General features: G+C 36.2%; 1 protein-coding gene across 2 annotated transcripts in view; it reads left to right on the top strand.

The window, feature by feature from the left end:
* The window catches only part of pcxa (pyruvate carboxylase a), a 725,880-nt gene that overhangs the window by 601,666 nt on the left and 106,423 nt on the right, over positions 1–17,791 (top strand). For both annotated transcript variants that reach the window (XM_051932342.1, XM_028802434.2), the window contains exons 14-15: positions 88–328; positions 3,547–3,796. In XM_051932342.1, the coding sequence (XP_051788302.1) occupies positions 88–328; positions 3,547–3,796 (491 nt within the window). The remainder of the gene's footprint in view (positions 1–87; positions 329–3,546; positions 3,797–17,791) is intronic.

Below are 17,791 nucleotides of genomic sequence, written 5' to 3'. Positions count from 1 at the left end.
GGTTGTAATGTATACACAACCTTACTGTCTGTGATGTAGTAACTTTGGTGCTAATGAGCCTAACTAGCTTATGTTTGTGTCCCTTAGGTTTTGTGAGGTGGCAAAAGAGAATGGCATGGATATTTTCCGCGTTTTTGACTCGCTCAACTATCTCCCAAATATGATCTTGGGTATGGAAGCTGCTGGACAGGCTGGTGGTGTAGTGGAAGCTGCCATCTCTTACACAGGGGATGTATCAGATTCAACCCGAACCAAATACTCTCTTGATTACTACGTTAAATTAGCAGAAGAGCTGGTTAAGGCTGGCACTCATATTCTCTGCATTAAGGTCAGGCTCAACTATCACCTTTACTCTGTTTTGTTATGCATTATAATATATTATGTTTGATTAATGTTCTTTAATTATAGTAACCTTAATAAAACAGGTGTCTTGGGTACAGGTAGTGATAAAACAAAGCAACATTAACAAGATAAAGAAGGAATTAGAATTAATAACAAAAAGCAAAACAAATCATACTCAGTGAAGGGTTGTTTAATTAGGCATGTGGTAAGGAATCAATGTGAATCTATATTCCTTGTGTTACTTGAATGGGTAATCATCAGAAGGTCATTAAGTGCCTTTCTGCCAATTTTGTGCATTTGTTCAGAGAAAAAAAATAGTTTAAATAGCTTTACTGGAAATATTGGATCTATACTGGCAAGAAATAGAATACTATACGATGAGAGGCTGGGGTCCTGTCCAAAGCTGTTCCCTGCCTTGTGTGTAGTGCTGCTGTATAGGCTCTGACCCATTGTGAAATGTGGCACCAGTGGAAGTGGGAGAAGAGTGCATGATTCTGTCTTGAGCTGGTTAAGGATAGGCTGTAGCATTTTTAACCAGTTGCATTCTTTATAAGGTTTAAGTAGTATGTCTAAATTACTAGATGCAGTGATTTTTAATTGAAATACTTTTTTGTGCAAATTAACCCTAGGTTAATTGAGTTGTAGGAATCCAGAAAGTAGGCATTTTGTGCAGTTAATACTTCTAAACAAATTTAAAATTTCCTTTGTTCAATAGAACAAAGTTGGGAAATGGGTAGTTTTCAGCAGGTTTCCCTGCAAGTTTTTTTACCTCATTACCCTGTACTAGTTTTCAAACCTTTCTTTGTGTGGACAATTACTTTTTGCTTAACAGTTTTTAATGGGCTTAGGGAACTATTAAACTTACTTTTATATAGCAATAGAAATTTCAACATTTACTTTAAATGAGACCCTCTAAGGCAGACAGTTTAACTGAATAACTGACTTTACTAGTACCTTTAGTAAAAACAATAATCAAGTATTTATTCTGGGCAACAGCTGCCAGCTCCATCCCCCTTCTGTTTGCACTAATTTTAACTGCAGAAGGGAGTTAGCTGGTCTTTACCTCACATCTATTCCCGATAGGGCCGTTTGCACCCTTGAACTTGAAATTACCCTCTATTCATTTTCTAATCTATTTAAAGTATTAATGTGGTGCTCATGAGTAATTCATGAGTCGTAGCTTGCTGTTACATCAGTGACCTGCATGTGTATAATGTGATGTTCAGTTCGTCAAAGTAGCAGGTGAGAGGAACCATTATTTTAGTGTTTCATCACAATGAAAGTAATAGTCAAACTGTAACAGAACAATTCAAAACACTGCATCAGTACTAATTTTTATTAAATACATCTCATTTAGCTCTTTGCTTGAGTTCCTGCATTCTAATGGCTATCCATTTTTTAAATATTGACTTTTTTTTAAGAAAAGCAGTTTAGCTAATTGTAATTTTATTAATCTCTTTAAGATGTCAGTGAGAAACATAACCAAACATTTCATTTTTCATGTTGCTATGGAAAGCAATAAGAGCTACATTATATGTAAACAGTTAACATTTTAAGGTATTAATGAGTAAGACCTACTATAATTGATCCTTTATACTGACACACTTCTAGAACAAAAGAGGTCTGACAAATAACAGAAGCCCATACACTCCAATTTTGCTTAATTAGCTGTTAGTTATTTTCCCAGTATCTTATCTAGATACAACACAAACAATGACTCTGCGACTCTAATTCATTTGCTACTCCAGGAGAGAAGTGCTAATTTTGAAGAAAAAAAAACATTTTGTTAAGTTTTGTCCCATTTCAGTGGCTATTTACACAACTGTATGTACATATTGAGAGGTTTACTCCCTTCAGCACCAGCGGTCTTCCAATTAATTGTTTTTCTAGGAGATTAATATCATTCTGCTTTGCTTTCAAGCTGAAAATAGACCCTCATAGTGATACCGCATAGCAATGTATGTAGTGTTCATTGGCACTAGCCACAGTATGATGGTGATCATTTCAGAAGTGGCAAATAATAACATGCTTGCTTTTAAAACTTGATTTACACATTAGGGCAAAAGTTACTTCTCCTGCTTTTCAAATAAAAAGCTTTCAATTTAAGATGTTGTAAGAAAGTAGGGATTATAAGCAATGTTGCCTGACAGATAGTCATACTATGCCATTCATCTAACTCATTTTTAAAAGTAGTCACTTTTTGTTTCATTGTGTGCTTTTTTCACATATTAGTCAGCCTCATGCATTACATGTAGCTTCTTGGCATCTTTTCATTTTGCATTGCTTGTGTATCTCTTTTCATATTGTCTTTTTACAGTATTTGGCTCACTATCTAGAAGTAATGCTATCTGCCTGCCTACTTGCATCCTTCGCTTCCTTCTTATTTAATCTGTAGAATGGATGCAAATCCTTTATCACTATGATACACAACTCAAGCAAAATGAGATTTTATGATGTTCCTTTTCAGTAGAATTTTCTGTATAGTTTAAAAATCTACGCTACTCCTTTTTTTAAATAAGAGGCAACTTTAGAGATCACTTATGCATATCTTTACTACCACCTTTACTGATTATTAGTAGATGTTTTGAAAGATTAATAAAATTGTTCTTACCCAGAAGTCACATGGCACAGCCACTGTCACGCATGATAAATAACATAAATTGAGTACTTAGCTTAATGTACATACTGTTTGTATAAGGGCTATTAAGTAGAAAAGCAGAAAGACTGCTTTTCAGTTTTAGAAATACAAAAATAAAAAAGAAACCAGCTGCACTACATATTCAGACCTGCAATAAATAAGTGGACCACACATGGCTTCAATAGGTATTCTATAAATAGAATAAAAATGTGTAACTGTATGTTAATAAGGCAGTAACGTATGCTGTGTATGTTTAATATAACATAGCTTACACTTTTTTGAGGTATAGTGTGTGATTTTAACCTTTTTTTAACCATATGCATTCTGTTTTTCTTTGCAAGTCTTTGAATTCTATAATTGTTACTTTCTTTTCTTAGTGAACAATGCACATAGTGATGATTTCCACAGTTCCATTGCTAAACAGAAAGTAGGAGCTGGTTTTCTTAGGTTGAGATGTAGAAGTAGGTGGTTATAGAATATACTGTTTTCATTTGTGCAGTTTTTAAAAATTGCATTCATATTTGTTAGACTTGCCAATTCTGACTGCTCCTTCTGTTATATTTTAGGACATGGCTGGCTTGTTGAAGCCAAATGCTTGTACCCTGCTTATTGGTGCTCTGAGGGACCGCTTTCCTGAAATTCCAATTCACGTGCATACCCATGATACTGCAGGGGCAGGAGTGGCCTCAATGTTGGCATGTGCACAGGCTGGTGCTGATATTGTGGATGTAGCAGTAGACTCAATGTCAGGCATGACTTCACAGCCCAGCATGGGTGCCATTGTCGCATGTACCAAAGGCACAGACAAGGACACAGGTAGGAAAGCATCTTTACCAGTGCTGAAATTATTTGTGCTTCTTGGTCAGCTACTATATTTTTTTTGATTATAATAAATAAAAGTAGAAATGCCACCTGACATAGCATTAAGAAACTCGTATTTAAGAAGAATAAAACATGATGGAAAATCATTTATGCTAAATTTTCATGTAAGTTAACACAGCTAATTGGCATTGTGTTTTTAAATCTTTAAGTATTTTAGTACTATCCATGTGACACTTCTGTCCTTCCTTAACTTTTGCTAAATTGCTGCACTTCAAGTGCTCATATTGTTGCAACTCTGAAATTCTATTCAGAAAATGTGATTGATATTTGGCTTTTTATTTTTATTAAAAATGAAAGAACCCCTATTACTGCCACAAGCAATACCACTGTATGTTGGTACCCAGGTTGGAATCGCTGTCTTATTCCTGCGGATTGCACTTGCATATCCCTTTTTCCTTGACAATGCCTCTCCTACTCTAGTTATCGACAATAGTGCGCATTGTTTTGTCAGATGTGAATTATATTTTCAAGAGACAGCTATAAAATAATCAACAAAGAAATGTTGCACTTATCACTCACATTATTTCAATACCTGGGACGAAGAAAGAGAAGGAAATCAGAAAATATTAACAAAGTAAAGAACTCTTATGTAAACTTTCCTGATGTGGTATCACAAAGAATTTGGTGAAGGAAAGGGAGAACGTGATGTAGCACATTGTGGAAGTATCGAATAAACTAGGAGTGATGAGTGATGCAGTGAACGGCTGCTTACAAAGTTGATACAGTAGAATCAACAATGAATGTAAATGCGAGACTACGTGGTGAGATTTTCTTGTGAAAATGAGTCTATTATGCTGCCTGCCGTTTATCTACATAATCTGTGAAATATCTAAGTAATGCCATACTTTTATAAAGTATTTACTATATATAGAAAATTTTTGCAAATATTCTATGTTCCCAGCTGATTGAAAAGTCTTTTTGCTTTTTACGTTTAAATACTGAAGTGATTTTTATGCTAAGACAGAGAGCAACTTTGTAAAAAGGATCTGGCCACAGCATCCCATTGGGTTTTTTTTCTGTCATGGCCAAACAAAGTAGTGCAAAACCACTGCCAGTTTCACTTCGTGTTATTTTATGTCCCCAGCTAATTGTGCATTCTTTTGTCTCTGATTGAAAATGTATGCTAACATTTAAAGTGAACATTTTTGCAAAAAATGTATGCATGTTGTGTGGCATGAAATTATTGATTTTTACATTCAAGCCTTTTGGGGGTAGGGCAGAACGGATACATTATTAGGATATCGAGCTGAAGGGCCTTTTGTGAGAACAAAAAAATGTTTAGACGTTACTTGGTGGTTACAGTACTTAAATGTATGGCAGTTCCAGTGTTAACTTACTTTTTATTATACGTCATCTCTCCAATTTGCTCCTCCATTTTGTTCATGTCATAACCACATGCTTTGGTACTTTGTCTAGCCTAAAATGTTTGTTTTCCTGAAAGGTAATTTTAGCATAAATCATTCTTAGAACAAGTAATAATAGTTAACATGTTTATACAAAGAATTCATTTTTTGCTAATTGGTAGTAAATATTCAGCCATCTGGTGAAAAACTAAACATACTAATGTGTTTTTGTATTTATTCTATATTTATTAATTTTTCTTTCTTTAGTTTACATTCAGAGCTCAAAATACCTGATATTGTGAAAATAATCCAGTAGCAGAATTATGTTTTAAAATATTTGTCCCCCTTCAATTTTTCTCTCAAAATACATAGTTGAAATATCATATTCTTTTTGTTCTTATCAGCCATATCATACATATTGCATACCAGAGATATTTCCTCGCTCTAGGTTTCCTGTGATCCTGCTCTGGATAAGTGGGTTTAGAAAATGTATGTATTGTTCCTAATCTCAGTTGCTGTTTCTGTTTTGTGGGTGTCCATACTCCTATTACCTGCTCTTGTTCTGCTCATTAACAGTTTTCTGTTCTTACACATGGGCTATTCAAGGCTCACTGCCCCTAAACGTGACGCTACAAGCTTGTTTTTCTTTGTTTCCCTCAATAGAGCTAGATGGGGTCTGCACACTGATTCAAGCCTAAGAGTCCCGTTCTTCCCAGGACCCCGTGATTTTCATGATCAATTTTCTGATTTATTTTTTTTTTGTATCTTTTTAGGCCTGCAAGTGGCATAATTCTGTCTACAAATTTTATGTTCCTGAGGTGGAATCACAGCTCAATATGGCTGGTAGAACATAACAAAGCCCAGTATGGGAGATTTTTGAATGCAATATTGAAGGCATTCATTATAAGCACATTGTCTTGGAGCAGGATGTTGTGTGCTGTAGACATTTAGAGTAAAAATCCTCAAACCTTAAAATTCACCTAAATTTCATTAAAAATTGGGTCATTCTGGGGAATAAAAGGAAAACAAACCCAGATAGTAAACTGTAGTAAGCTGTGTAGTAAGCTTCCACTAACATTAAACTCATGTTATAACCAAGTGTACTGTTCTGTTGGTTTGTGACACAAAACTAAACTCCATAGTAGCTCTTTAACCATATCATAATTACTAAAACTGAAACTAATAGATATAAAAATGAAATAGAAATTTCTTTGTGAAATAAAAGCTAAATTTAAACTAAAAATACATGATAAAGAAAAATTAAAACTAAATTGAATTTTCAAGTAAGGTCAGAAAAAATATGGAATAGGGAGAAGAACTGGGCACGTGCGTGTGAGCAGGAACACACGGGTGGCTGGTTACCATATTCTACAACATGCTTGACCTGGCAACGAACACAGGTACCGTACAAGGCATGCTCAGGGTCCACTGAGAAAAGAAAAGTATTCTTGGCTCACCTTGCAGAGGAATTTCGTCATCACTTCTTACAAGAAAAGGTGATAGAAAATAATAAACGGACACAACTTCGACAAGCTCCTGCTCCAAGACCTCCGCCTACCCCGGGAAAGAAAACTCTGTACCAGGTGCACCTTTGTTGTAATAGGACCCATAGTACAGTGTGGTGTTTACAGTGTAACAGGTACACTTGTACTGAAAATGTAGGAAGCAGAGTCCTTGGGTAATGTGTCAAGACTGTGCAGTCCAAATATAGTTTTCAAATAGACATTTTCATGCGTGTGTGTGTGCATGCGAGAGAGACAAAGACAGAGTCAATACCATTCAAGTGGTTACTGGAATTTAAAATAAACACTTTCACAAAAGGTATAATAATGTTCAGATGTCATGTTGCTATGAATGTGTAAAGACTGCAAAGTCCAAATATTTTCAAATAAAGATGATTTCATGTGTGTATGTGTTTTACATTCAAGTAGTTATATAGCATAATACATTTCATTTGAGTAACAGTCTGTGTAGATTTGTTAGTTGTAAAAGTTAATGCTAAACAAAAACTCTATGTGCCATTGTAATTACCTTGATGTCACACAAGTGTGATTTTCACAAAATTAAAAATTTACGTTCAAGCGGTTATAGTTGATGTAGACACAAATCAAATGAATGTGTTTAACATAAGACTTAATTTCTTATTTTATCATGTATTACACAGATTGTTGTAGACATGGAACACACATGAAATATATACAGTATTTCAAATTACAATATATACAGTTAGGTCCATAAATATTTGGACAGAGACAACTTTTTTCTAATTTTGGTTCTGTACATTACCACAATGAATTTTAAATGAAACAACTCAGATGCAGTTGAAGTGCAGACTTTCAGCTTTAATTCAGTGGGGTGAACAAAACAATTGCATAAAAATGTGTGGCAATTAAAGCATTTTTTTAACACAATCCCTTCATTTCAGGGGCTCAGAAGTAATTGGACAATTGACTCAAAGGCTATTTCATGGGCAGGTGTGGGCAAGTCCGTCATTATGTCATTATCAATTAAGCAGATAAAAGGCCTGGAGTTGATCTGAGGTGTGATGCTTGCATGTGGAAGATTTTGCTGTGAACAGACAACATGTGGTCAAAGGAGCTCTCCATGCAGGTGAAAGAAGCCATCCTTAAGCTGTGAAAACAGAAAAATCCAATCCGAGAAATTGCTACAATATTACGAGTGGCAAAATCTACAGTTTTGTACATCCTGAGAAAGAAAGCAAGCACTGGTGAACTCAGCAACGCAAAAAGACCTGGGCGTCCACTGAAGACAACAGTGGTGGGTGATCGCAGAATCATTTCCATGGTGAAGAGAAACCCCTTCACAACAGCCAACCAAGTGAACAACACTCTCTAGGGGGTAGGCGTATCGATATCCAAGTCTACCATAAAGAGAAGACTGCATGAAAGTAAATACAGAGGGAGCAATGCAAGATGCAAGCCACTCATAAGCCTCAAGAATAGAAAGGCTAGATTGGACTTTGCTAAAGAATATCTAAAAAAAGCCTGCACAGTTCTGGAAAAACATTTTGGACAGATGAAACCAAGATCAACCTCTACCAGAATGATGGCAAGAAAAAAGTATGGAGAAGGTGTGGAACAGCTCATTATCCAAAGCATAGCACATCATCTGTAAAACACAGTGGAGGCAGTGTGATGGCTTGGGCGTGCATGGCTGCCAGTGGCACTGGGACACTAGTGTTTATTTATGATGTGACACAGGACAGAAGCAGCCGAATGAATTCTGAGGTGTTCAGAGACCTACTGTCTGCTCAAATCCAGCTAAAGGCAGTCAAATTGATTGGGCGGCGTTTCATGATACAGATGGACAATGACCCAAAACATACAGCCAAAGCAACCCAGGAGTTTATTAAAGCAAAGAAGTGGAAAATTCTTGAATGGGCAAGTCCGTCACCTGATCTTAACCCAATTGAGCATGCATTTTACTTGTTGAAGACTAAACTTCGGACAGAAAGGCCCACAAACAAACAGCAACTGAAATCCGCTCCAGTAAAGGCCTGGCAGAGCATTAAAAAGGAGGAAACCCAGCATCTGGTGATGTCCATGAGTTCAAGACTTCAGGCTGTCATTGCCAGCAAAGGGTTTTCAACCAAGTATTAGAAATGGACATTTTATTTCCCATTATTTAATTTGTCCAATTACTTTTGAGCCCCTGAAATGAAGGGATTGTGTTAAAAAAATGCTTTAGTTGCCTCACATTTTTATGCAATTGTTTTGTTCACCCCACTGAATTGAAGCTGAAAGTCTGCACTTCAACTGCATCTGAGTTGTTTCATTTAAAATTCATTGTGGTAATGCACAGAACCAAAATTAGAAAAAAGTTGTCTCTGTCCAAATATTTATGGACCTAACTGTATCATTACCCGTATATTTCCTTGCAACTCATTGGTGGATAAAATCTTCAACGCAGACTTTCTGGCTGGCAGATGATAGATAAGGGTCAGTGTCCGCAATGATGTACAGCTGGAAGATGGCTGAGTGCTGGTTGAGTGCAGCTAATTGACACATTTGCTAAACAAAGGCAGTTATTGGTGGACAACTGGTGCGGCGATAAGGACACTAGAAATTCCTCATGTATTTAAGGAATAGTAGGTTTTCAGGGAAAATTAAATTTTGGCAGGGGAACTAGTTAATAAGTGCCACGCTTAGCTGGTATATCATCCATGCCCAGTTGACAAGGGACTACTTAGTATGGACTACTAAGCCTTTGCATCAGATGACACTGGAGTCTTGCTTATCTTTAAATCCTCAGCTGTGATCATAAGCTGTAATTAAACAATAGAGGAGCGTCAAGTAGATAAGTACAATGGCAGCTGTATTTTACATCGGTTTTTAAAAGAGAATTTATGTGAAAATGGGGACATTATTCACTTCCCTACCATTGGGTACCACAGTAAATGGTGATAGGTTATGTATTTTACATGCTTGTGGAATAGATACAAAACAGACCTGAACTGAATCAGTTTGAGTTTAAATAATTCATACCCTATTACCAGGCTATTAAACGTTCAATTCATGTACTAGATTCTCATGCAGTTTTGTTTGTTGGAGGGCTAGACTAAAGCTTGTGCACAGCTGGAGCTAATATGACTTGAGGAAAGACCTCTGGTAGATGGGAGAATTCCTGCTGATTATCCATCTGTCCAAAATATGTGCTGGGATGTGTGGTTTTGCTGGGACAAAACGTAAGACACGTCTTTTGTGCCTCTTTAGTAGAAAACCTGTGTTTAAATGCGAATGTGCTTGTTCCTTTTATTAGCAAATCTTAACACTATATTAATGTATCACTATTTAGTGTGGCAACAAGAAAATTTCTAGCATTTTATGAGGAAAAACATGCATGTTAGAACTAAGGAAAGAAATATTTTAAGAAAATATTGTCTGTGCTGCTTCTTGCAGATACCATATTTTTTGAGGTTCACCTTCATTTAAGTAGGGAATTTTATGATGATTAATGGGATACTAGTGCATAAGTGAGAATATTTAGGGGGCAGGTCTTACCATTAGTCCTTAAACTCCTGTATGTGTGTGCACATGAAGAAGACTTTTTCATGACTTATAGCTGTGTATCAATAGTATTTTGAGTGATGTAATTTTATAATTATTAATTTTCACTTTACTACATCATTTTATTGCACTTAGAATTGAACATTGCATATATTCCCAGTCCCCCACCAAAGCCTAAACTTCTAGAAGAGGAAATAAACCTTTGGTATTATATCTGTTTTGGAATTTATTCAGTGTCTCGCTACCCATCCCAACTGCTATCCTTCATTAGATGGGATGTTGGGGATTCAATAAGGTTTACTGGAATTACAAGCAGCTACTTCTTTGCAGTGGAACTTGCTTTTTATAATTCCAGTGACCCAAGCTTATTACATTTTGATTCATGTCCATAGAAGAAGAAAAAAGCAAACTCATTGCATTTGACTTAGCTGCTGCTCTGGGAATACTACATTTTGAGTGGCGGAGGAGGTTGGGAGCATGCACTGATACTACGCATTAATTATACCAAACCTGAATGTAGTTAAATAGCTTATCAGCATCAACAATTGGGGTAAGAGGCATTCCACATCTAAACATTTGTTTCCTGGGGGAAAGCATAGGTTTTATTAATATGGAATGATTAACCAAAGTGGTGCAAAATATGTTTTTGGCCTCGCTGAGAAAGTTTACTCTTATGTTAAGTTGTCTAAATGTGTTACGCTTGCTTTATATTTGTCCATTCTTCTGATGGCCCTGACTAATATGTGAACAGCTTTTAGAAGAGCTGACACTGGCATCCCCATCTGTAGGTATTTACAAACCATATTTAGGGGAATATTGGTTTATGGACACTCGAGTTCATGATTTACATAATTGTATGCTTCAGCTCTTTGGGACATTCGCCCTTAAATTTATTGTAATAATGTTGTAGCAGTTGCAAATTCTTCTTGTGTTGCTGTACCTGTTACACTGGCTATTTCCAGCAACCAGCTGACATGGAAGAAAATCAAATGTCTTATATTGGCAACTTCCACCTGTTCAATGAGATGGCAGATCATCTGCCTTATCAGCTCCCTATTCACCATCTTTAGTGCTGGGTGAACACATTTGTAACATGCCAACTGTTGACAACCCCTCATCTCACCTTTTTGATGCTGATTGGTCATTTAATTATATTCAGTTTTGGCACGATTAACGCGTGGTCTTGAATCAAAAAGCAATACCCTCAGAGCAGCCACTAAATTAAATAAGTTTGCTTTTATTTGACACATGATCTATGGACATTTAATTAAAATGCAACATGCTTTATATTGCAGTTTAAATTGACATAAAATTGCAAACCATAGTGAAATGCAATTGATTGTTGGGTGTTTGTTTTTAATTATGACACAGTAACACCATACTAAAATTAAATGCATGCGATGTAGTAAACAGATTGGATTTCTTTAATTTTGGCATGAATAATCTTCCTAACATCATAATGTTTGAACATGCAGGTTTTTTGTCTCTGATTGGAACAAGAGTTAAATGGTTGTGCTACTGGTGGCAGCTCATGTAAATGTTAACAAAAAGCTGTTGCTGCTGGTGGAAATTGCCACTCCTTGCCGATCTACTCCTTAATTCCCCCAATTTGGGTCTTTAACAATACAGTAGCCAAGCACCATGGTCTGGGTCAAAAGAAACTCCCTCAAAACCAAAATGCAGCCACCCATGTCTGAAATATCTCATTGTCTAGTGGCATTACTCATGAGGTTTTTGTTACTGGGGGGCATTCATTTAAAATACTTAAGATTTTAGTTGTTTTTAAAATCATTCTCCCTGAAGCTAGTGAGACTGCAGTCTTTTTGAAGATTAGAAAAGAAAATCATCGTACATTATAATAAAAGTTGGTGTTGGTGCTAGTTAGGTGTCTTGCATTCCCACAAAGGTTTGTAAACAATGTTATGGTTAATAAACTAATTTGTAGAAATTTGAGAAAGATTTCTCCATTTAACAGTAGGTGGTTTTATTTGAAATTCCATGTTGCCACTTACAAACAAAAAAGCAAGATTTTGCCTTTGTTGAATGTCTGCACATAATACACTATTGTACAGATCTCATCAGTAACTCAATTTATCATAGAACATTGAGCCAAAAAAAACTTTCATCCTGAGTTGTACTTTTTAGAAATAATACAGATCAAAATTAAATAGATCCTTTAACGCTAAAGAAACCACATTATTGATCACTTTATTATTATTATTAACTACACAGTTACTGTTTACAGTGTGACCAATATGAGCACTGGTGAAAGTAACACATGAAGCTTGTTGAGGTCCATTTAAAGTAAAAGTCAGAAGTGCAGCTTCAAGTAACATGTACCAATGCAGTCATATAGCTAGATTCACTGTTTGTTGCTAAGTAATGACTTCATTGAATGGTGTTGTGCTTTCTGTCTTCTACAGACTATAATTCTAAACCACAAGTAAAATTAATTCTTGATAATTATTCAAGACAATGGCTAACCTAATCAATTAGAAGTGACATTTGTCAGGTTCAGTTCCTCATTGTAAATAATTTTAACAACTGAGTGAGTAATGTAAGGTTTCTAATCAAGTAAGTGAACTGACAGCAATATAAATCGACACATTGCCTCCTTTGAAAACAGTTTATTAAGTTAATTACTGGGGAGGAAATATAAACTTTAATCTCCAAAATGTAACCTACAAATTGTCCCTTACATCCCATTTTAACACAGTCTGTCTCCTGCTGTGCATACTAAGCCCGCTCTTAATACCTCTTTATTATCATGCATTTTTGCCCATTCCTTTAAAGTCTTGTACAAATTAAACCAAGTCTATAATGTTCTTGAAATATATGCCTATGCACAGTACAGTATATATATATATATATATATATATATATATATTGTGTGTGTGTGGTTGAGTATATTTACATTACTGGTCAAAACTTTTAGAACACCTCAGTTTTTTTGGGAATGCACACAGTTTAACATTAGAATCCTTGAAGTCTACAAAAAAAAAAAAAAAAAAATGCAATCCTGGGCCACCTTAAATTCCTTCACACTTCTACATCAGCGTCTTTGTTTTATAAATATGTCATTCGACACAAGCAGCAAGCAGCCTGCTATCCCAGCTCAAGTCTCTATCTGGTTGTGAGGTGCCTGGAGTTGTATAGGGTAAATAATATATCATTATTTGATTGACACATTTACAAAAGAAAGATGCTCATAGAGAGGTGTGAAGGAATTTAAGGTTACCCGGGATTACAACTTTTTTCGTATGCTTCAGGGATTCTAGTGTTAATGTCTTAATGTTTCATGAAATCAAGGCATAGAACAAATAATGGCAAATAAAAGTCAAGGGATCCTTAGTTGTACATTTTTTTTTTTTTTTTTGATTAATCAAAGTAGCCACCTGTTGCTGATATAACAGCCAAACTGTGCTAACCCTTTTGATTCAGAATGCAAGTCATTCTGCAAGTGAAAAACTCTTCCTCCAGTAAAAGAATCCCAGACCATCACTCTTCCTCCTCCATCTTTGATGGTTGGTGTCTCTCTCTCTCTCACACACACACACACACACACACACACACACACACTAAGGAACCATGCTTACACATACAAACACCCTGAATGATGAACTGAAGGTTTCAGATTTTGATTCATCAGTCCATGAGACTTTCTTTCAATCTTCAGTAGTCCATAGCCTGTATTTCGAGGCCATATATTTTGTCCTTAAAGGAAGGGCTTTCTTACTGCCACTCTCCCTGTCAAACCTGCAGCACAAAGTCTCCTCTTCACAGTAGACACTGAGACTTGCTTTTTTGACCACTTTTAGGCTATACTTGAAGCTATTGTGCTGTGAGGCGTCTATCACGCAAGCTGGTGACCCTCAGAAACATGTTTCCTGAATCAGTTGTAACTTTGGGTCTGCCAGATTTCTTCCTATCAGAGTTTCTTCCAGTTTCCAATTGCCTTCGGATTTGTATAGGGCACTGTACCCACTGATGCTTTATTTTATTTTTGGGGGCGGGGGGGGCAATTTCTTTTAAATGAAAGGTTGACACTTAAGGATAATGATGCTCTCTCATTTCATTTAATTGCCATTTTCTTGCAATTATCACTGAAACTTTCTACAGTGTAATATTGTTCAAGTAGTACTTGGGAGGGTGTAGTAACACCGTCTGTTCTAGTTCTGCTTTAAGATAGACAAAGGGTTTTTTAAATTGTTTGTTTCAACTTGCAAGGTTTAATTTACTGTAATTGCTGCAGAGCATCTGTAGGTTGAAACCTATTAGTTGTTCCCTAAAGAAGGCCCATTTGTAATATTGTGAAATTTCCTTTTCAGTTTTTGCTAATCTAAACTTTAAATGTAAAGCTCTGGCAGTTTACTCCTTACCGTTTCACCATTTTAGGTCATTCATTGCATTTCAACTGCTTAGATTTGTAGAGAAACTTGAAAAACTGAGGAGTTCTGAAACATTTCACCAGTAGTGTACATGTATAATGTAAATAAACATCCACACATCAAAATTATCCTCACTCTAGATTTATTTAAGAATTACTGTGCAGAATGTTTATATTCTTCAGTTTGGCTTTAACTTTTTTTATAACACAAATATTATAGAATTCTCTCTACATTAGAATGGCATATAGCAAGAAGAATCAAATCAGCAAGCAACAGTGTTATCGTATCTATCTAAAGTGTGGAACAATTCGAATACATTCATTATTACTATGATTACCAACATCATTCCTCACTTAAAATCCACTTTACTGACAGTGTGTCCTTTTATCATAAGAGAGAAAGGCAGGGGCTTCTTCAGTACGACATGTTCTGAATACAGGAGATGTTAACAACACTTATTTTTAGCAAGAAAAAAATGTGGGCTGGCCGAGAATTTAGATGAGGCATCACATGAGAACATCCCTGGATGATGCAAGTAGAAATGCTCTCACATATATGTTGGTCACTCTTTTCTTAAGTTAATTCAAAGTCCTGAGTGTACAGTCAGTAGTGAAAGGGGGGGGGGTGTACTCTACAAAGACATCTGGTCAACACACAAAAAATTTGAAAGTCTGTGTGACATTTTAGAGGACAACAGGGACTGAACAGATCATATCTGTGTGAAAATGTTACCCTGAGAAATATTACAAAGCAAGCTAGTTTCCTTTTGGGGGAAAAATACAGCTATGCATCAATAGATCTGTAATTGGGATAGCAATAAGTCGCATGTCTTGTGCAGGAAGAGTACAGTTTGCCTCAAATGAAGTAAAGTTCTGCTTCTGACAGAGGTCCAGTCTAAACATTGCAGTGCACCACAACTAATAGAGTGTGGGCCTACTACTGACAGAAGAGAATATTGACATAGGAGAAGATTATGCCTGTCCCTCAAGCTAGGAAGGAGAGAAGCATGTCATATATGATAATGTTGTTTCACTACTTGGCACAAAAACAGATCAGTATGACACAGCTGAATAGCGGGGTGATTTCCTGACATTGAGTAAGAGCATTCTATCACAGTTAGTAGACCTTAAAGTGGCTTTCCCTCTAGCCAAAGGCTATGAATAGCTTTCCACAAGAGGTTCAGGTTACTCCTCCAATGGTTGGAAGGGACAAATTTCTGTATCTATCAATGAGAAACAACAACAACAACATTTATTTATATAGCACATTTTCATACAAAAAGTAGCTCAAAGTGCTTTACAGAATGAAGAGAAGAAAAATAAAAGACAAAATAAGAAATTAAAATAAGACAACATTAGTTAACATAGAAAGGAGTAAGGTCCGATGGCCAGGGTGGACAGAAAAAACAAAAAAAAAACTCCAGAAGGCTGGAGAAAAAAAAAAAATCTGTAGGGGTTCCAGGCCACGAGACCGCCCAGTTCCTCTGGGCATTCTACCTAACATAAATGAAATAGTCCTCTTTGTAGTTCGGGTTTTTCATGGAGTCACTTGATGCTGATGGTCATACAGACTTCTGGCTTTTAATCCATCCAGAAAGACAATGTTCCTAATGGATGTAGATGGCAGAGCACTCAAAATTGCAAACCATGTTGAGGAAAAGAACAGAAGTTGATGAAACCTATTCTGTGGGCAATAGAGACCGCAAAGGGCAAACAATATTTCCTTACTCAGGGTAAGACTGCTGCACGGATATTGCTGGGGAAACATGGCTAATATCAAGAAATTGAGAAGCAGATAAATGGATCTTAAATATTCCAAATATAAAATCAATATTAAAGGTAAAGGCAAAAAAACATTGGTTCAAGACTTGAGCAAGGTATATTTAGGGGCATGTAACTGGTAGAAAGAAACTACTACTTCGATCTTCCAATATTATTACAGAAAAATAATAAATGCAATGTAAATAAATATAAATAGACAATTATAAAGAGATTATACAGATAACATACTTGAATTAACTGCAATTTATATTTATAACAATTACATGATGTTTTGTACCCCAAGTAATGTTTTGAACAGATAATTTGAATATGACGTAGATAAATGCACAACAGCCTGACAGATGTGCCTCATTTAAGCCCTGTCTCAAATATTAAATAGTAAAGTTCAATTTTAAATAAATTTTTTAACCTGCTTTTTCTTTAAAGTTACTGACAGTGTTGTTGCCAAAGTTAAATTAATTCATAAAATTATTAGTAGACTGCAAATTCTATATGTTCATAAACAATGGTGTGTATTTTGTAATGCATAGTTAGAAATCTCAATTAGAAAATACTGAAAGCTTATTATTGTATATTTTAAGGAAATTGTTTAAAAAATGTTCAATAAAACATATTCTCTATTATTACTGTTTAAGTTTTGCCTTAGTAATGATGCAAAACTTATAATAGAAAATATGTGAGTGTATACGTGTGTGTGTGTGTATATATAATGTGTATATGTATGCATATATATGTGTGAGTGTATACATATATCCATCCATTATCCAACCTGCTATATCCTAACTACAGGGTCACGGGGGTCTGCTGGAGCCAATCCCAGCCAACACAGGGCGCAAAGCAGGAACAAACCCCGGGCAGGGCGCCAGCCCACCACAGGGTACACACACATATACACACACACACACATACACACCAAGCACACACTAGGAACAATTTAGGATCACCAATGCACCTAACCTGCATTTCTTTGGACTGTGGGAGGAAACTGGAGCACCCGGAGGAAACTCATGCAGACACGGGGAGAACATGCAAACTCCATGCAGGGTGGACCCAGGAAGTGAACCCAGGTCTCCTTACTGCAAGGCAGCAGCGCTTCCACTGCACAACCGTGCCGCCCTGTACACACATACTGTATATGTCCCACATATACCGCTGGGCATACAATGCTGTGTGTATGTATGTACAGTGTGTGTGTGTATGTGTATATAATATATTAGTAACTCTGTGTGTACTAAAAATCCCCTCTGATCATCTAGACTCTGCAACACTGAGGAGTGTTTACTGCCTAAGAAGCTAGTGTTCTTGCATAGTAAAAGAAGAGAAAAGCCAAGCAAAATGACACCTTTTATTGGCTAACTAAAAAGATTACAATATGCAAGCTTTCGAGGCA

This window comes from Erpetoichthys calabaricus, chromosome 1 (assembly GCF_900747795.2).
Source record: "Erpetoichthys calabaricus chromosome 1, fErpCal1.3, whole genome shotgun sequence".
Taxonomy (NCBI): domain Eukaryota; kingdom Metazoa; phylum Chordata; class Cladistia; order Polypteriformes; family Polypteridae; genus Erpetoichthys; species Erpetoichthys calabaricus.
This window is presented reverse-complemented; position numbering and strand designations above follow the sequence as displayed.